A 21,964-nucleotide genomic window follows, 5' to 3' on the forward strand; every position below is an offset into this window, starting at 1 on the left:
GTTATACGGTGATCACTGGTGAAAGGGTTAACTAGGGGGCAATCAGGGGGTTAAAACCTCTATTAGGTACTATATGGGGGTCCCTGACGCTATAAAACGCTGACGGCGAACCTAAATACTTACCTCCCTAACTAGCGTCACCTGTGACACTAATACAGCGATCAGAAAAAATCGCTTAGTGACACTGGCGATGGGGGGCGATGGGGGGTGATCACGGGGTTAAACCTTTATTAGGGGGGGTTAGGGGGGTACCCTAGACCTAAAGGGGCCTACCACTAACTGCCCTACCACTTAAAACTGTCACAAAATGACACCAATGCAGTAATCAGTTAAAAAAAAAAAAATGCTATTGGTGTCACTGTGACAGGGGGTGCAGGGGGGTGATCGGGGGGTGAAATGTGTGCCTAGAGTGTTCTACTGTAAGTGTTGTATTTGGTGCACTTACTTGGATGTCTTCTCTCCTTGGAAGCCGGAACGAAAAGGCTTCACGAGGAGAGATGACTTCACTTCCTCTGCCACTGTTTACATTACAGAGGCAGAGGAAGCATTTCATTCGTCAGGAGCAATCGCAAGGGGGTGGCCACGAATAGATGGCCTCCCCCTCAGCACGGATCACTCCTGTAACGAAGCCAACCACCACAGGCACCGGGGGGGTCTGATCGGACCCCCGCCCGCGAGCAGGCAGGGACGTACAGGTAAGCCCTTATGCCTACCCATGCCATGCCATATATCGTCGTGCGGCGGTCGGCAAGTGGTTAAAACAGGTTGCTTTTATTAGTAGTAAACAATGAGGGTACTCACATTCAGTAAAAAACAATATACAGTGCTCCATGAGCGACGAGCTCATCTGACAGCGTCAGTCTAGGTGCCTTTCCGTCCCTATGCATGGCATCACGGTCACGTGACTTCATCAGGGCATGCCCCTGATGAAGTCGTGCTTATGGAGCATTGTCTATTGCTCGCCGCTCGTGGAGCATTGTCTATTGTTTTTTATTGAATATGAGTACCCTCACTGTTTACCACTAATAAAAGTAACCTGTTTTCAAAATACTACACAATCCGAAACCCCCTTTCTTTCCTAACATTCTCCTTGCATCCACTGAGAGCCAAAGACATCTTGAGATCCTACTGGCCCAGGATTATATTCTAAGGAAAAAGCAAATATCACAGATTTATATACATGCAGTTACCTCATTACTGCAAGGTAAGAGGCTATTCTTACTAGTGTGTGCCTATGCACGAAGAGGAGATTATTATTTTTCCTCGACACCTTTGTTTGCACATTGATGTTCTTTGCACAAAGAAGAAAGGACTGTATTGCTGTTGTTGCACAGTTTACTTGTACTTTGCACAAGACTTTTGCTGGTTTTGCACAGTTTATTTTGCATATTTGCACAGTCCATTTTTGCACATATTTTTATATATAGAAGAATTATTGCAGTGTTTAAATATATATCAATAGTACTTTGCACCTTGTACTTTGAAAACTGTCACTTTATTATCCACCGTGGATAGTGTTTGCATTATTGATTTGTTTTTGTTTATTTATTCACTCATTTGTATGTATACTGCTACCTTTAGCAGCACGTTGTTCTTTTATCTGGTTTTTGTCTGAACAGCGCAGCACCAACCCCCACTTGCTTTATTCAGCTTTGGCTGTGCTTTACTAATGGAGAACACTGACAGAAGTGCGCAGATTTATTGATTGTGACAGCTGAGGAGTAAATAACAGAAATGTATAGGATCAGTACAATCAGAATGGATTGTGTACGAGAGTTTACACAAGTTTATGGGAATTACAAGCTATTGATGCACTTTCTAAATGTGAGTGGCTTTCTTTCTGATGTTTTGCCCTATTATAATGTTACATATCTTATGGGAGCTTTCTTTTTTATTTTCCCAGTGCACAGTTCCATGCTTTGAGAGGTGATATTCTAATTGCAGCTTTTAAAGAGACATTATTGGCAACATACAGTATATGATTGGTTTAGGATAGGATAATGTATGGGAGTCTTCACAAGTTTGACAAACAATATACACTTATTTTGACCTTTCTTTGATCTGGACGGCCATATTTGGTGAGTGTTTTTCCATGAGGTGATGACACAGTAGTAATTGTTATTTCAAGAAGCAAATTTCTATATTTTATCACATTTGGTCACTCATTGTTTATAGAAGAACTATTCTTTAGTAATGTGTCCAGAGTACACATGCATGTTAACCACTTAAATTGCTGGCAATTTGCCTATCAATGTTCATATCATATTATGCTCATATTAAAGCATCATACTATAGGATACCGATTTTCATTTTATGATCAATTACTGCACTCACAGCTCTTTGCGGGGACCTTCAGTCCTTCTTCTCACAGCTTCAACATGAGATGGGAAACGTCTTTTAGCTGCACAGTGCTGTAGTGAGTAGCACTATCGCCTAGCAATAAGAAGGGTCTCTGGTTCAAATCCCAACCACGATACTACCTGCCTGGAGTTTGCATGTTCTCCCTGTGCCTGCGTGGGTTTCCTTAGGGTACTCCGGTTTCTTCCCACACTCCAAAGACATGCTGGTAGGTTAATTGGCTTCTGTCCAAAATTGGCCCTAGTATATGAATGTTAGGGACCTTGGATTGTGTCTCCTTGAGGTTTGGGATCGATGTGAGTGTGCGATATATGTGTGGAGCACTGCGTAAAAAATTGACACAGCTCTATATGGGTACCTTAAATAAAAAAAAAATAGGGATAGTTGTAGACACGCACCCACACTTGCTCAGGTTGAACTTGATGGACTGGTGTCTTTATTCAACCTTACTAACTATGTAACTATGTAACCAAGCTGGATTTATAGATAGCTACAGTCCTGTCATCTTGTAGAAGTAAGTGGAGGAAAAAAGGCAGTCCCCTTTTCAGAATGACAGCTTGTACCATTTGCTGCTGCAGAGTTTGTTAGGTTTATTCTCTCAAGCCCTAAAGTGGAACTATACACCCCCCCCCCCCCCCCATCAAACATTTTTATTGGCCATGGCAGGAAGACAGACAGACACTGAAATTAAACATAAGCTGTGCACATTGTCAAGAAGGTTGGGAACAGACAGATAAGAATTACTTTATTACATTTATTTAAGGCAGTGGAATTGGAAACAAGTTATATCCATAGAATTGAAAGTGGAAAAAGGGCTGTCTCAATCTTAAACAAACATCTCAATATACTGTACACTATTCTTTAAAAGATTCTGCTGACAGAAAGTTAGATATGCTTTTAAAGGCAATTTCTGTTTCTCAAACTTCAGCTAACTGGACTAGGGCAATGAACAACCAACAAGATCCTGTATTCTAGGACCATGGTTTGGCAGAACCCTACAGCAACTACCATCTGCTTTTCTCTTTTGTGTTCATGCCATAGAACAAGTCATGACACAAATCTCCACAATGGCTCTGATTTCTGTCCATATAAGCAGAATCTTTTGGCTAAAAGCCTGGACAGTTGAAGCTGCCTATAAAACATGTCTTGCATGTATGCCTTTTGAAGGAGAACATTTGTTGCAATTTGCTTCTCTCTGGGTCACAAACGTCCTAGACCTCTGGGTTCGATGGGTGGTGTCAAAGCGGTAAAGAATAGAGTTCCGTTCTTTACCCCCAAACTGCTTTCTTCTCTCAAACCAACCAACATCTGGTCAAAGGCAGCCAGATTTGTAGATCCTGTTTGTACTGATCATCCTTGAAATGTTTCTTGATTGGAGTCCACCTGTAGTAAATTCAGTTGATTGAACATGATCTGAAAAGGTACACACCTGTCTATATAAGGTCTTACCGTTAACAGTGCATGTTAGAGCATAAACCAAGCCATGAAGTCCAAGGAATTGTCTATAGACCTCAGAGACAGGATTTTATGGAGGCACAGATCTGGGGAAGGGTACAGAAAAAATTCTGCAGCATTGAAGGTCCCAATGAGCACAGTGGCCTCTATTATCTCTTAATGGAAGAAGTTTGGAACCACCAGGACTCTTTCTAGAGCGGGCTGCCAGGCCAAACTGAGCGATTGGGTGGAGAAGGGCCTTAGTCAGGGAGGTGACCAAGAACCCGATGGTGACTCTGACAGAGCTCCAGCGTTTCTCTGTGAAGAGAGGAGAACCTTCCAGAAGAACAACCATATCTGCAGCACTCCACCAATCAGGCCTGTATAGTAGAGTGGCCAGGCGGAAGCCACTCCTCAGTAAAAGGCACATGACAGTCCACCTGGAGTTTGCAAAAAGGCACCTGAAAGGCATGAGAAACAAAATTCTCTGGTATGATGAAACAAAGATTGAACTCTTTGGCCTGAATGGCAAGTGTCATGTCTGGAGGAAACCAGGCACTTCTCATCACCTGGCCAATACCATCCCTACAGTGAAGCATGGTGGTGGCAGCTTCATGCTGTGGGGATGTTTTTCAGAAGCAGCAACTGGGAGACTAGTCAGGATCGAAGGAAAGATGAATGTAGCAAAGTGCAGAGACATCCTTGATGAAAATCTGCTCCAGAGCGCTCTGGACCTCAGACTGGAGTGAAGGTTCATCTTCCAACAGGACAACAACCCTAAGCACACAGCCAAAATAACAAAGGAGTGGCTATGGGATAACTCTGTGAATGTCCTTGAGTGGCCCAGCCAGAGCCCAGACTTGAACCTGATTGGACATCTCTGGAGAGATCTGAAAATGGCTGTGCACCGACGCTCCCCATCCAACCTCATGGAGCTTGAGAGGCCCTGCAAAGAGGAATGCGAGAAACTGCCCAAAAATAGGTGTGCCAAGCTTGTAGCATCATACTCAGAAAGACTAGAGTCTGTAATTGGTGCCAAAGATGCTTCAATGAAGTATTGAGCAAAGGCTGTGAATAGTTAGTGTATGTACATGGGATGATTTTTTTTGTTCTTTTATTTTTAATAAATTTGAAAAGATTTCAAACAAACTTCTTTCACGCTGTCATTATGGGGTATTGTTTGTATAATTTTGAGGAAAATAATGAATTTAATCCATTTTGGAATAAGGCTGAAACATAACAAAATGTGGAAAAAGTGAAGCGCTGTAAATACTTTCCAGATGCACTGTAGTTACCAAGTCATATCAAATACAAAGAGAAAGAAAGAAGGATAGGCTAGAGTTCCCAAACACCTCAGCTTCTTACCAAAACTGAAGTTGACCACAACCATGTGGCTCATAACAGGTGCAGTCCAGAGTCAATAAAGAGTTGTTGGGGGAGGGGGGGGTTCTAGGAGTACATTTTGATTTTTTTTTATTTATTTTTTTTCAGGACTTGTTAGTTTTGCTTGATCTAATTGGAGCTCCAACACCTGTCTTCCCAAACTACTTTCAAAATACTATTCGCTGGTATAACAAACTTCAGTCTATTGGTAAGTGTTTTTTTATGAAATAACAGCTGAACTAAAAATGATAGAAAATGATACATATTTGTGATAACTAATATGATATATACAAAACATACTTTGCAAGTCAGCTTTGTACTTCCTAAGGTTTCTGTCTTTCTGTTAACATTCTATTCTTTGTACCCTAACCAACCAAAATCTGAGAGTTGTAATTAAAATTATTTTTATTGTTAATAGATACCTTCTTGTTCTTGGTCATCTTGCTATCATGATAACAGTCAAGCATACCTCCCAACCGTCCCTGATTCGGCAGGACATTCCCGCAATTGGCAGCTCTGTCCCGGGTCCCGGGCACCCTCATTCTGGGACAATACATAGTTACATAGTAGGTGAGGTTGAAAAAAGACACAAGTCCATCAAGTCCAACCTACAGTGTCCCGGAATTACCCCCTGGCCCTGGGCAGATCTGATGCCCCCTAAAATATCACTCACATCGCTGCTATCACTCACTGACAGCCTTTGGTGGACCACTGGCTGGTGAGACCCCTTTTACATGAGCCGCTGGCTCAGTGCCCAAATGTTTGCTAGGCGCTGCCTACCTGTTGTCTAGCAACCAGTGGCGTCACGAGGAGGAGAGAGGCAGAGACCCAGCATTCCCAGCGGGGAGGATTTAACTTCCTGCTTCTGATTAGCTCCACCCACCTTCTCCCTGCATCGTCCAGCCAGTAGCATGCAGAAGTGCACAAAGGAGAGATGAGTTTTGTAGAAAAGCAAGTATATGCAATGCACTCACCATAACAGATCAGGGTTAAAATCCTCAGTCAGCTCTCCCCCAGCAGCCAGCGTTCTGTGCTGAGCTGTCAGCACTTCCCAGGAGCTCAGAGTGTGTGTCAGCCTGGAGCTAGCACTGATAAGAGGACAGTCGGCAGATAAGAGTGAAGGACTACAGGTCCCAGCATGAACCCCTCACAGCTGAAGATGTGACACCCTCCGGCCCCAGCATGGGAGGAGTCACATACGCAGCCAGTTCCGGTATGTCAGACTGGTGGCAGGCTATAGGTGACAAGTGGCACACTGCATCTGGTGGCAGGCTATAGGAGAAAAGTGGCACATTGCATCTGGTGGCAGGCTATAGGTGACAAGTGGCACACTGCATCTGGTGGCAGGCTATGGGTGGAAGTGGCACACTGCATCTGGTGGCAGGCTAAGGGTGTAAAGTGGTACACTGCAGCTGGTGGCAGGCTACGGGTGAAAAGTGGCACACTGCATCTGGTGGCAGGCTATGGGTGGAAAGTGGCACACTGCATCCAATGGCAGGCTACGGGTGAAAAGTGGCACACTGCATCTGGTGGCAGGCTATGGGTGGAAAGTGGCACACTGCATCCAATGGCAGGCTACGGGTGAAAAGTGGCACACTGCATCTGGTGGCAGGCTGCAGGAGAAAAGTGGCACACTGCATCTGGTGTGCAGTGTGCCACAGGGGGAAAGTGGCACACTGCATCTGGTGGCAGGCTACAGGTGAAAATGTCACACTGCATCTGGCGTCATGCAACAGTGGCAAGTGACACGCTGCATCTGGCATCAGGCAACGGTGGCAAGTGACATGCTGCATCTGGCCTCAGGCAACGGTGGCAAGTGAAATGCTGCATCTGGTAGCAAGCAATGGGTGGCAAGTGGCACACTGCATCTGGTGGCAAGTGACAGACTGCATCTGGCAGCAGGCAACGGTGGCAAGTGGCAAGCTATCTCAAGGCATTTCTAGTATTAATACCTCCTTGCAGCACCCTGTGCTTCTCTAGGACCAGGACCCTATCAATTTGATTCTCTCTGCCCTGCAGAAACCACCTTTTTAACCCATTAGGGATATTCCCTTACAGATTCTTGCAAGTATGTAGCCTTTTTGGTAGCCATCATATCTGTCAGACATATCTGTGAACTGGCAGTCCTTTTTGTAAACAGCCTTTCCTCATACTTTTCCAACGATAAGGTTGTATTACGCCCATGACCATTTTTACTTTAAAAGCTGGTTTCAGTGTTCCATGTTAATGATGTTCTGCCATTGTGCCCTGCTCCCCAGCATCCAAAGGTCCAAAGTCTCTCTACATTACCTGGGCATAGGCAGACCCATTAGAGTGTACCTAAAAGCTGCTGTTTCCATTAGACAAACAGATTCCTTGTTTGTTCTTTCCTCTGGACCCCACCCTGCTTCAAAAGGGGCACCCTGCTTCAAAATTCACCATTGCACAGTGGATCAGGAACTTGATTACAAGAGTTTATGCTCTTAGGATGGCTTCATACTGCCCCGCTGCTCTTTTGCTACAGTGCAGCTAACCCAGTTTTTGTGTAGGTTAACTGTGCTTTCTGATCCGTGACCCAGTTTTCCCCTAAAAACACCTCTATATCTCGGCTGTAGCTTCGCCCCCTTTTGAAGCCCAAATATGCGTACGCATATGGGGGGGGGGGGGGGGGGGGTATAGCCAGCAGTGAGTCCTGTCCCTCTTTGGCTGTGTGTAAAGTATCTGCCCTCTGTGGACAAGGAGTTGCATATACATTACATATAACCACAGTTTAGAATAATCTTTTACTATTATAAGTTAACAAGAAATGCTTCTTGTTTGGGAGTGTTTTTCAACATTAATGAGACCATTAATGCTATGGAAAAAACATTTTTTTTCTCACTGTGAAACATTTTTTTTCTTTAGTTTAATGGAGGACACAATAGAGCATTTGCATGTGCCTTGCCACTAGGAGCTGAGGTTCAGTTTTCCAGCAACAAAAGAATGCTGTCTCGGGTTGATATTAATGGAGGAAAACTTATACACGTATTTACTTTGCCTTAGTATGTCAAATCCGATCATTCAGATAGATATTCAATAGGATCTGTTTATCATTTCACGGGAACAGAGCCATCTTATCTGCCTGAATTATTTTTGAAAGTGGCTGCATGTCAGTTTCATGGTGTAGTTTAAACCTCTTGCTAAAGGGCATACAGGTTGCTGATATTGACTGTCACACCACCACGCAAAAATGCAAATGTTACCCAAGAGAAAATACATTTTTAAATTAGTAATTAGAGTAAATATTAAATTATGTTTTTCTTCTTTTTTTTTTCTTTCGAAGAACGAAGACTCCATAACCTAGGCTTGCTGAAGGATCATCCATCTGAAACAATGTATTTTCGAAATGGTTTGCGGGCAGGACAAGTTATTGATGACCATGTTCCATTTTTAGAAAGGGGTAAGAAATAAACATAGAACCATAGAAAATTCCTTTGAAATGCAACTACATCTTAATATGTTCTGTTTAGCTTTAGCTGTAAATTTATCCAATCGGTCTTAAAGTACTGTTATGCCCTGTACACACGGTCGGATTTTCCGCCGGAAAATGTGTGATAGGACCTTGTTGTCGGAAATTCCGACCGTGTGTAGGCTCCATCACACATTTTCCATCTGAATTTCTGACACACAAAGTTTGAGAGCTTGCTATAAAATTTTCCGACAACAAAATCCGTTGTCGGAAATTCCGATCGTGTATACACAAATCTGACGCACAAAGTGCCACGCATACTCAGAATAAATTAAGAGATGAAAGCTATTGGCTACTGCCCCGTTTATTGTCCCAACGTACGTGTTTTACGTCACCGCGTTTGGAACGATCGGATTTTCTGGCAACTTTGTGTGACCGTGTGTATGCAAGACAAGTTTGAGCCAATATCCGTCGGAAAAAATCCATGGATTTTGTTGTCAGAATGTCCGATCAATGTCCAACCGTGTGTACAGGGCATTGCGTTACTTACTAAAAGATGGGGAGTGAGTCAAATTTGTCATATACCCTGAGGATTCCCTTCTGGTGGCTGAATATATCCCCAGAAAGTTGGGTATGTGTGTCTAGGGAGGGTGGCAGTTAATCTGATGATTCACCATACATGGCAAAGGTACATAGTTACATAGTTAAATAGTCGGTGAGGTTGAAAAAAGACACAAGTTCATCAAGTCCAACCTATGTGTGTGATTATATGTCAGTATTACATTGTATATCTCTGTATGTTGCGGTCTTTCAGGTGCTTATCTAATCTAGTTTTTTTTAAACTATTGATGCTCCCCGCTGAGACCACCGCCTGTGGAAGGGAATTCCACATCCTTGCCGCTCTTACAGTAAGGAACCCTCTATGTAGTTTAAGATTAAACCTCTTTTCTTCTAATTTTAATGAGTGGTCACGTGTCTTGTTAAACTCCCTTCTGCAAAAAAGTTTTATCCCTATTGTGGGGTCACCAGTAGGGATGAGCTTTGTGTTCGAATTGAACCCATGTTCGACTCGAACATCGCCGTTCGGTCGTTTGCCGAATTCCGAACGATATGGGCCGTTCGCGCCAAATTCGAGTGGCGCGTCACGGCCTATAATTCACTGCGGCATCGCAGTGCATTGCTGGCTGATGATTGGCCAAGCATGCACTATGACCCGCATGCTTGGCCAATCACAGCGCTGTCTGTACAGATAGAGATATACATTCTAGGTGTTGTGTATATACACTGGGGCAAAAAAGTATTTAGTCAGCCACCAATTGTGCAAGTTCTCCCACTTAAAAAGATGAGAGAGGCCTGTAATTGTCATCATAGGTATACCTCAACTATGAGAGACAAAATGTGGAAACAAATCCAGACAATCACATTGTCTGATTTTTGAAAGAATTTATTTGCAAATTATGATGGAAAATAAGTATTTGGTCAATATCAAAAGTTCATCTCAATACTTTGTTATATATCCTTTGTTGGCAATGACAGAGGTCAAACGTTTTCTTTAAGTATTCACAAGGTTGTCACACACTGTTGCTGGTATGTTGGCCCATTCCTCCATGCAGATCTCCTCTAGAGCAGTGATGTTTTGGGGCTGTCGCTGGGCACCACAGACTTTCAACTCCCTCCAAAGGTTTTCTATGGGGTTGAGATCTGGAGAGTGGCTAGGCCACTCCAGGACCTTGAAATGCTTCTTACGAAGCCACTCCTTCGTTGCCCGGGTGGTGTGTTTGGGATCATTGTCATGCTGAGAGACCCAGCCACATTTCATCTTCAATGCCCTTGCTGATGGGAGGAGGTTTGCACTCAAAACCTCACGATACATGGCCCCATTCATTCTTTCATGTACACGGATCAGTCATTCTGTTCCCTTTGCAGAGAAACAGCCCCAAAGCATGATGTTGCCACCCCCATGCTTCACAGTAGGTATGGTGTTCTTTGGTTGCAGCTCAGCATTCTCTCTCCTCCAAACACGAGTTGTGTTTCTACAAACAGTTCTACTTTGGTTTCAACTGACAATATGACATTCTCACTATCCTCTTCTGGATCATCCAAATGCTCTCTAGCAAACCTCAGACGGGCCCAGACATGTACTGGCTTAAGCAGGGGGACACGTCGGGCACTGCAGGATCTGAGTCCCTGGCAGCGTAGTGTGTTACTGATGGTAGCATTTGTTACGTTGGTCCCAGCTCTCTGCAGGTCATTCACTAGGTCCCCCCGTGTGGTTCTGGGACTTTTGCTCACTGTTCTTGTGATCATTTTGACCCCACGGGGTAAGATCTTGCGTGGAGCCCCAGATCGAGGGAGATTATCAGTGGTCTTGTATGTCTTCCATTTTCTAATTATTGCTCCCACAGTTGATTTCTTCACACCAAGCTGCTTGCCTATTCACACCAGCCTGGTGCAGGTCTACAATTTTATTTCTGGTGTCCTTCGACAGCTCTTGGTCTTCACCATAGTGGAGTTTGGAGTGTGACTGTTTGAGGTTGTGGACAGGTGTCTTTTATACTGATAACAAGTTCAAACAGGTGCCAATAATACAGGTAATGAGTGGAGGACAGAGAAGCCTCTTAAAGAAGAAGATACAGGTCTGTGAGAGCCAGAAATCTTGCTTGTTTGTAGGTGACCAAATACTTATTTTCCACCATAATTTGCAAATAAATTCTTTCAAAAACAGACAATGTGATTGTCTGGATTTGTTTCCACATTTTGTCTCTCATAGTTGAGGTATACCTATGATGACAATTACAGGCCTCTCTCATCTTTTTAAGTGGGAGAACTTGCACAATTGGTGGCTGACTAAATACTTTTTTGCCCCACTGTATATATATACACTGTATTCAGGTTAGCTAGATCCGTTCCTGTTATTCTCTTCCTACTACTGACAGGCAGGCATGTGTTTTTACAGTATTTACAGCTACCTGAAGAAAATTGCTGGTGTTCTTCTGATCCTATTAGTCCTATTAGCTACAATATTTACAGTTAGTGTAGTGCGTCCTCTGCACAGTGTGCACCTAAAGCTACCTGAAGAAAATTAGTGTTCTTCTGATCCTATTAGTACAGTACCGCAGGCAGCTGCAGTATTTACAAGTTAGTGTAGTGCGTCCTCTGCACGATGTGCACCTAAAGCTACCTGAAGAAAATTAGTGGTGTTCTTCTGATCCTATTAGTACAGTACCACAGGCAGCTGTAGTATTTACAAGTTAGTGTAGTGCATCCTCTGCACAGTGTGCACCTAAAGCTACCTGAAGAAAATTACTGGTGTTCTTCTGATCCTATTAGTACAGTACCGCAGGCAGCTGCAGTATTTACAAGTTAGTGTAGTGCGTCCTCTGCACAGTGTGCACCTAAAGCTACCTGAAGAAAATTGGTGGTGTTCTTCTGATCCTATTAGTACAGTACTGCAGGCAGCTGCAGTATTTACAAGTTAGTTTAGTGCGTCCTCTGCACAGTGTGCACCTAAAGCTACCTAAACAAAATTAGTGGTGTTCTTCTGATCCTATTAGTACAATACCACAGGCAGCTGCAGTATTTACAAGTTAGTGTAGTGCGTCCTCTGCACAGTGTGCACCTAAAGCTACCTGAAGAAAATTAGTGGTGTTCTTCTGATCCTATTAGTACAGTACCACAGGCAGCTGCAGTATTTACAATTTGGTGTAGTGCGTCCCCTGCACAGTGTGCACCTAAAGCTACCTGGAGACAATTGCAGTTGTTCTGCTCCTATTAATACCACAAGCAGGCAGCTACAGTATTTACAGTTAGTGCACTGTGTCCTCTGCACAGTGTGCACCTGAAGCTACCTGAAGAAAATTAGTGGTGTTCTTCTGATCCTATTAATACCACAGGCAGGCAGCTACAGTATTTACAGTTAGTGTAGTGCGTCCTCTGCACAGTGTGCACATAAAGCTACCTGGAGACAATTGCTGTTGTTCTGCTTCTATTAATACCACAGGCAGGCAGCTACAGTATTTACAGTTAGTGCACTGTGTCCTCTGCACAGTGTGCATCTAAAGCTACCTGAATACAATTGGTGGTGTTCTTCTGATCATATTAATACCACAGGCAGGCAGTTACAGTATTTACAGTTAGTGTACTGCGTCCTCTGCATAGTGTGCACCTAAAGCTACCTGAAGACAATTGCTGTTGTTCTGCTCCTATTAATACCACAGGCAGGCAGTTACAGTATTTACAGTTAGTGCACTGTGTCCTCTGCACAGTGTGCATCTAAAGCTACCTGAATACAATTGGTGGTGTTCTTCTGATCATATTAATACCACAGGCAGGCAGTTACAGTATTTACAGTTAGTGTACTGCGTCCTCTGCACAGTGTGCACCTAAAGCTACCTGAAGACAATTGCTGGTGTTCTGATACTAATAATACTACAGGCAGGCAGTTGATTCTGCTAGCTGCAGTATCAGTATACATATACATCCCAGCTTTGTGCAGCTACATTTCACTGCAGGCCATTAGTATGTCTGGAAGGCCAACAAGGAGAGGCAGACAGTCACAAGCCAATAAAAGAGGGCAAGCAGGCTCTGTGTCTAGAGGCAACAGTGCTGGTCATGGAGACGGTGCATCCTCATCAGCACGTGGCCGTGGGACACGCTTGTCCTTTTTTCGACAGCTGGCCGCGTTGAGCCGCAACATGCGGAAGACTTGGTAGAATGGATAACCAAGCCGTCCTCATCCTCCTCATCCTCTCTCACCCAGGCTCAGGGTACTTTGGCAAAGCAGCTGCCAATGCGGTCTCTTCCCTTGGCTCAGTGGCATCGGTCACCCCTTCCCTAGCCCCACCATGTCCTCCTGAGGAGTCCCCCGAACTGTTTGACCACAGTGTTGAGTACATGCTCCAGGAGAATGCCCAGCGTTTTGAAGGCTCCGATGATGGTACCCAGCTAGAGGAAGGCAGTAACGTGAGCCCAGAGAGAGGGGGTGCCCAAGAAGGACAGCAATCTGGCAGTCATGTTCCCCCAGCTGCAGCATACTGCCAGCTTTGCTCCAATGATGAGGAGGGAGGGGATGATGAGGTCGCTGTCTCCACGTGGGTGCCTGATAGGAGAGAGAAGGAGGAGGAGGCACATCACCAACGAGGCAGGATGTCCTTCAGGGGCCAGCTTAAGGGCAGCACACCGACTGCATCACACCGCAGAGCTCCACATGTGCAGGGCGCTGCTGTCTCTGCGCGTTATTCCAAAAGTTCTTTGGTGTGGGCTTTTTTTGAGATGAGTGCATCAGATCCCACCGCTGCTATTTGCAACATATGTCTCAAGCGTATCTCTCATGGCCAAAACATCTCCCGCTTGGGCACCACATGCTTGATCAGACATATGTTGACCTGCCATGCAGTTTGTTGGCAAGCGTACCTAAAAGACCCACACCAAAGAACAAAGAGGACCTCTCCTTGCTCCTCATCAGCTGGAATCTCCAACCCCACTATACCTTCAGTCCTCTCTGAGACCTGCACTGAGAGCAATGAAGGTGTAGAATTAGGTGTGTCACATCCAAGTACTTGGGGGCAATCTGCTATTGGTACACCGATGTCAGATTGTACCAGGCAAATTTCCCTGCCCCAGCTGCTGCACCGCCGAAAGAAGTTCGCTCCCAGCCATCCACTTGCCCAGCGGTTGAATGCTAGTTTGGCTAAATTGCTAGCACTTCAACTGCTGCCTTTTCAGTTGGTAGACTCTGCCCCCTTCCATGAGTTTGTGGAATGTGCGGTTCCTCAGTGGCAGGTTCCCAAACACCACTTTTTCTCACGGAAGGCGATTCCTGCTCTCTACCGGCATGTGGAAGGCAATGTCTTGGCCTCGCTGGACAGGGCGGTCAGCGGTAAGGTGCATATTACCAATGACTCATGGTCCAGCTGGCATGGACAGGGACGTTACCTATCTTTCACCGCGCACTGGGTGACTCTTCTGGCAGCTGGGAAGGATGCAGGACAAGGTGCAGTAGTGTTGGAGGATGTTCTGCCATCACGCCTCCAAAATATTACTAGTGGTGATTCTGCCACACCTCTCTCCTCCACCCCCTCCTCTTCTTCTTGTTCCATGGCCTCCTCCTGTGCTGATGTGACTTCGGAACCAGCGGTGCTCTGTAGGCGTTCAAGGGGCTACGCAAGCATGCAGGCCAAAAGATGCCATGCGGTGCTTGAGCTGGTGTGCTTGGAGGACAGGAGCCACACTGGGGCAGAGATTCTGTCAGCTCTGCAGGGGCAGGTTCAGAGGTGGTTGAAGCCACGCCAGCTTAAGGCAGGTATGGTGGTTTGCGACAATGGCACCAACCTCCTCTCCGCCCTCCGACAGGGACAACTGACTCATGTGCCCTGTTTGGCTCACGTCCTTAACTTGGTGGTGCAGTGGTTCTTGGGCAGGTACCTGGGCTTACAGGATGCCCTGAGGCAGGCCAGGAAAGTCTGTGTGCATTTCCGCAGGTCATATAATGCCAGTGCTCGGATGGCTGACCTCCACAAGGAATTTAACCTGCCCAAGAACCGCCTAACCTGTGACATGCCCACCAGGTGGAACTCAACGTTGGCCATGCTGCAGTGGCTGCACACGCAGCAGAGGGCCATCAATGAGTACCTGTGCGACTATGGCACCAGGACAGGGTCAGGGGAGCAGTGGGCCATGATCAGGGATGCATTCACTGTCCTGTCACCATTTGAGGAGGCCACGAGGATGGTGAGCAGTGACAGTGCATGCATCAGTGACACTGTCCCCCCTTATCCACCTGTTGGAGGACACGCTGCGTGGAATAATGGACAGGGCACTTGAGGCAGAACAGAGGCAGGAAGAGGAGGACTTCCTTAGCTCTCAAGGCCCCTTTTATCCAGATAGTGTTCCCGCGTGCCTGCCGATCACACAGGAAGATGCTGATGTAACCAAATGATTTTTTTTTAAATGTCAGATCCCTTCAAGACTGTCTGTGCTGATGCTGAGTTACTATCCTGTTATGCTGAGTGACTATCCTCTTCCTCCTCAATGATCATGCTGTAAGCTTGTAAGAATATTTTTTATTTGGTTCTGGGCGCCGCCACCAGTGGCTAAGGCCCAATTTTTCAGCCCCTGTTTAACAGGGGCGTGTAATTACAATTTTTGATGCAATATTTTGCAAGGAGGGTTCGTTGCTGCACTCAACTAGAGTATTTATGAAGGGTTGCAGTGTTGTGGCACCAGCACCAGTGCCTAAGGCCCAATTTTTCAGCCTCTGTTTATCAGGGGCGTGTAATTACAATTTTTGATGCAATACTTTGCAGCAGGGCTTGTTCCTGTGCTCCAACTAGAGTATCTGTGAGGGGTTGCAGTGTTGTGGCACCAGCACCAGTGCCTAAGGCCCAATTTTTCAGCCCCTGTTTAACAGGGGTGTGTAATTACAATTTTTGATGCAATGTTTTACATGAGGGCTCATTCCTGTGCTCCAACTAGAGTATCTGTGAGGGGTTGCAGTGTTGTGGCACTAGTGCCTAAGGCCCAATTTTTCTGCCCCTGTTCAACAGGGGCATGTAATTACAATACTTGATCTAATATTTCACAGCAGGGCCCGTTTCTGCGCTCACCAAGAGTAACTGTGAGGAATTACAGTGTTGTGGCACCAGCACCACCACCACCACCAAAGGCCCAATTTTTCTGCCCCTGTTCAACAGGTGCATGTAATTCTTGATCTAATATTTCACAGCAGGGCCCATTCCAGCTCCCACCAATAGTAACTGTGAGGACTTACAGTGTTGTGGCAACACCACCACCACCAAAGGCACAATTTTTCTGCCCCTGTTCAACAGGTGCATGTAATTACAATTTTTGATCTAATATTTCACAGCAGGGCCCGTTTTTGCGCCCACCAAGAGTAACTGTGAGGACTTACAGTGTTGTGGCACCAGCCCCACCATCACAGCAGGGCCCTTTCCTGCGCCCACCGAGATTAACTGTGAGGGCTTACAACACCAACACCTAATGCCCCAATTTCTGCAGAGTATATAGGGCAGGCCCCTACTTTCAAACATCCAACTTACAAACGACTCCTACTTGCAAACGGAAGGAGACAACAGGAAGTGAGATGAACTCTACCCCTAGGAAGGGAAATTCTCTCCTGTAAGCATTAATATAGGAAAAACGTGTCTCCTTTCCACTGATGCTTTATCACCAATCCTTGTTTCACTAAAAACCCCAATAGTCAAAAAACATTTGTCATTGGGACAGAAAGTGAGGTAAAATCTTCTGAAGAGGTGCACAGACAGCAAAACAAATGTCACAGGGGTGATAACCCTTTCCTATGTTTTCCAAAAAGCTTAAAAATAGATTTTTTGGCTGGAGCTACACTTTAAAAATGTACCAGTTCAAAATTATAAACAGATTATACTTAACAACAGTGGGCGGCACAGTGGTGTGGTGGTAGCACTCTCACCTAGCAGTAACAAGTGTCACTGGTTCAAATCCCAACCACGACACTACCTGCTTGGAGTTTGCATGTTCTCCCTGTGCCTGCGTGGGTTTCCTCCGGGTACTCCGGTTTCCTCCCACACTCCAAAGACATGCTGGTAGGTTAATTGGATCCTGTCTAAATTGTCCCTAGTATGTATGAATGTGAGTTAGGGACCTTAGATTGTAAGCTCCTTGAGGGTAGGGACTGATGTGAATGTACAATGTATATGTAAAGCGCTGCGTAAATTGATGGCGCTATATAAGTACCTGAAATAATAATAATAATAATAATAACAACAAACCTACCGTCCCTGTCTTGTTTGCACCGCCTGTATACTGCTGTTCAGAGGGCCTGGGGCCCCATGCCTTTTCTTTTTTTAATTTGGGTGCGAGGTTCCTTTTAATATCCATACAAGACCCAAAGGGCCTGGTAATGGACTGGGGGGGGGTACCCATGCCGTTTATCTCCCTGATTTTCATCCATATTACCAGAACCGGACATTACATTAAAGCCTTGGGCAGTTTTAAATGACTTTTATTACTTTAAAAATGTAATTTTGTGCAGGGACTGTTCTAAGCACGGGAGACACGCGCCACTTTACAGGCATACTATAGACACCCCCCAGGTACGATATTTAAAGGAATATTTCACTTTTTTTTCACTTTAAGCATCATTAAAATCACTGCTCCCGAAAAAACGTCCGTTTTTAAAACTTTTTTTGCATTGATACATGTCCTCTGGGGCAGGATCTGGGCCCCCAAACCCTTTTTAGGACAATACCATGCAAATTAGCCTTTAAAATTAGCACTTTTGATTTCGAACGTTCGAGTCCCATAGACTTCAATGGGATTCTAACGTCCGTGCGAATTCTCGGTCCGTTCGCAGGTTCTGGTGCAAACCGAACCGGGGGGTATTCGGCTCATCCCTAGTCACCAGTACGGTATTTATAAATTTAAATCATATCCCCTCTCAAACGTCTCTTCTCCAGAGAGAATAAGTTCAGGGCTCGCAACCTTTCCTCATAACTAATATATTCCAGACCCTTTATTAGCTTAGTTGCCCTTCTTTGTACTCGCTCCATTTCCAGTACATCCTTCCTGAGGACTGGTGCCCAGAACTGGACAGCATATTCTAGGTGCGGCCGGACCAGAGTCTTGTAGAGTGGGAGAATTATCATTTTATCCCTGGAGTTGATCCCCTTTTTAATGCATGCCTATATTCTGTTTGCTTTGTTAGCAGCAGCTTGGCATTGCATGCCATTGCTGAGCCTATCATCTACTAGGACCCCCAGGTCCTTTTCCATCCTTGATTCCCTCCAGTGTATAGATTGCATTCATATTTTTGCCACCCAAATGCATTATTTTACATTTTTGTACATTAAACCTAATTTGCCATGTAGTTACCCATCCCATTAATTTGTTCAGATCTTTTTGCAAGGTTTCCACATCCGGCGGAGAAGTTATTGCCCTGCTTAGCTTAGTATTGTCCACAAATACAGAGATTGAACTGTTTACCCCATACTCCAGGTCATTTATGAACAAAATAAATAGGATTGGTCCCAGCACAGAACCCTGGAGGACCCCACTACCCACTTCTGACCATTCCGAGTACTTCCCATTTATCACCACCCTCTGAACTCACCCTTGTAGCCAGTTTTCAATCCATGTACTCACTCTATGGTCCATGCCAAACATTTATGGGGAACTGTGTCAAATGCTTTTGCAAAATCCAGATACACCACGTCTAATGTTACATTTCCCAAGTCTAATTCTAATTCTGTCCTCTGTTAACCATGGAGTTGCTTCCCATGATGTGTCATAGGGATAAACACTGCAGTTTTGGTTACTGAAGCCCCCAATTCCCTCGTGAAGACTGAGGAGAAGAATACATTTAATACCTTCACCATCTCCCCATCCTTTGTAACCAGATGTCCTTCCATTCTTTATGGGGCCAATATGGTGTGTCCTCCCTTTTTTACTGTTTACATACTTAAAGAATTTCTTGGGATTTTTTTTGCTCTCCTCCACTGTGTGTCTTTCGTGTTCTATCTTAGCCACCCGAATTACACCCTTACATTTCTTGTTGCATTCTTTATAAAGTCTGAATGCTGATGATGATCCCTCAACCTTGTATTTTTTGAAGGCCTTCTCCTGTGCTTTTATATGCATTTTTACATTGGAGTTAAGCCATCCAGGACTTTTGTTTGCTCTTTTAAATTTATGGGATGCATTGGCTAATGCCCTTATTTAATATGCTCTTAAAGCAAACCCATCTCTCCTCTGTGTTCTTTTTTCCTAAGATTTTATCCCAATTCATGCCTTCTAACAAGGTTCATAGTTTAGGGAAGTTGGCTCTTTTGAAATTCAGTGTCTTTGTATTCCCCTTATGTTTCCTATTTGTGTGATTTATACTGAAGCCAATTGACCTGTGAGCGCTGTTTCCTAAATTGCCCTGTATTTCCACATCTGTGATCAGGTCTGTATTGTTGGTAATCAGTAGATCTAGTAACGCTTTATTTCTAGTTGGTGCGTCTACCATCTGAACCCTTGCTGCTAATCCAATTTGTGATAGGAGATCCATCTCCTCCTCCTCCCTCAGGTTAGGGGGCCTATAGAAAACTCCCAGTAATATTTTCCCCTTATATTCATCCCTTTGGAGCTCTACCCATAAGGATTCCACCTCCTCCCTAGCTCCCTTAGTGATGTCATCTCTTACATTCACTTCTACATTATTCTTGATATATAGGCATACCCATGAAGTACAAATGCACTTTAACTGCTTCAATATCAAACACGTTCACCCCCTTCCTGCCATGGCCAATTTTCAGCTCTCAGCGCTGTCACCATTTGAATGCCAAATAGGTACTCAGTGTGGTGGTGATTAGGGACACTGGGTGGTGACAGTATGTATAAAAATTATATATATATAAAAGAAGGCAAGTATGGTGGCCTGCATTTATAAGAGGAGCCCGGAGGGTATTTAAAAGCCCACTGCTCTTTGTCAGTTCAATGCGCTATATTACACGTCATTGGGCCGACTCTTCCCAGCTCACCTCATGTTCGTGAGTCTCTGAATTCGATTGCAAGTGCATTGCGGCTTCTCCGTTTGTGGTCTTCGTCGGCTGTTCCCGCTCACTGTCGCAGGTAGTATTCAAACCTTTTCTTAACATGTGCAATCTTGCGATTCATTATGCTTCCTATCCTGCATCCCTTTCGTAAAAAAAATATGCCTCCGAGTTGTTGTCGCGAATGTCCCGACATCATTCGGTACAGGCTTAGTACATTTGTAAGTTCCTTCTGCCATACATACGATTCATTTGTAAATCCAAGCCTTCAAGCCACTGTCGGTCATTGTCCGATATCACTCGCCATAGGCTTCACTGGTTATAAGATTCACTGTCCATGGGGTTGCCGTCTCATCCATTGAAGATGAGCATGTATTGTTTGTACGGGTTCTGTGGCTGATTGAAGTGGTAATTAGACCCACCTGGTTCCTTGTCTGCAGTTGATTAGCCTGGGGGGCTGGGTGGTTGGTATGTGTTTGGTTTCAGAGCAAGGGGTGGCATACACTCTACAACCAATTGGTATTAGATTCATTTAATACTCCTTACTACCAATTTGTATCGGATCCATTTCATACATTTCACAACCGATTTGTAGCAGAGTAATTTCTCTTTACAACCGATTTGTATCAGATAAATTGCATACTTTCTACCATTCCCATTCATTGTATCCCCCATGCTGTGTGTTTTAGTTCCCACAGCAAAACTTACAAATTGTTTGTATGCGGTTCTCCTCTCATTTATTTACCAAACCAAAGTTATTTCTGTGCGTCATGCACGGCGCCACACCACACTCTTCGGATGTTTTGCACACCCGCTCCAGTCCAATGCGAACCAGTCGCACGGTCACTGGGAGGATTCATTACCGTGTTTTGGTATGTCAAAATTCCTGGCCACTCGCGTTGTCGCCCACACCACGTGTTTGGTTCCCACAGTGGAACTTATGAATAATTCGTATGCACTTCTCGCGTTCTATTTTCTACACCAAACCTTGTTGTTTTGCCTTGTGCATGGCATCACACCACACCTTCCCGATATGTTGCACTCCCGCCACAGTCTGCTCGCGAACTCACTTGCATAGCCCACTGTCGCAAGTAAGATTCGTTACAATATTCTTTATGTCCTATCAATTCTTTACTATTCGTTGTGTCCCATATCGTTCGTTAGTTCCCCCTACAGAACCTATGAATTAAACGGATGTTGTCCATATCTCTTATACTGCTCACTTAAGCTGCCAAACAAACCAGGTGTTTCTATCCTTTTCTGATTTGTTGAGACCCTTGCAGCCATGCAAAACCTTCTCAGCTGCCAGTCACTCTTGTTGAGACCCTTGCAATATCGTCTCAGCAACCTCTCACTCATTAAAAGAAAAAAAAAAACCCTTTGCCACCACGCAATTTCGGCCCAGCAACCTGACACCTGTTGAGACGTTTGCAACCATGCAAATCGTCTCAGCAGCCTGACACCCTTGTTACATAATTACATAGTTAGGTTGAAAAAAGTCCATCCAGTTTAACCATAAAAAAATAAATAAATAAAATAAAAAATATCGTACAATCCAATATACCCAAATTCTATACCCACAGTTGATCCAGAGGAAGGCAAAAAACCCCAGCAGAGCATGATCCAATTTGCTACAGCAAGGAAAAAAATTCCTTCCTGATCCCCCAAGAGGCAATTGGATTTTCCCTGGATCAACTTTACCTATAAATGCTAGTACCCAGTTATATTATGTACATTTAGGAAATTATCCAGGCCTTTCTTAAAGCAATCTACTGAGCTGGCCAGAATCACCTCTGGCGGGAGTCTATTCCACATTTTCACAGCTCTTTTC

The 21,964-nt window shown here is 44.7% G+C and overlaps 1 protein-coding gene across 1 annotated transcript in view; it reads left to right on the forward strand.

Annotated features, from left to right (window-relative positions):
- QPCT (glutaminyl-peptide cyclotransferase) overlaps nucleotides 1-21,964 on the forward strand; it is a 425,195-nt gene that overhangs the window by 296,022 nt on the left and 107,209 nt on the right. The window contains exons 5-6 of the mRNA XM_073627561.1: nucleotides 5,284-5,383; nucleotides 8,477-8,593. Coding sequence (XP_073483662.1) covers nucleotides 5,284-5,383; nucleotides 8,477-8,593 — 217 coding nt within the window. The remainder of the gene's footprint in view (nucleotides 1-5,283; nucleotides 5,384-8,476; nucleotides 8,594-21,964) is intronic.

The sequence above is a fragment of the Aquarana catesbeiana genome, linkage group LG04, assembly GCF_042186555.1.
Source record: "Aquarana catesbeiana isolate 2022-GZ linkage group LG04, ASM4218655v1, whole genome shotgun sequence".
Classification (NCBI taxonomy): Eukaryota; Metazoa; Chordata; class Amphibia; order Anura; family Ranidae; genus Aquarana; species Aquarana catesbeiana.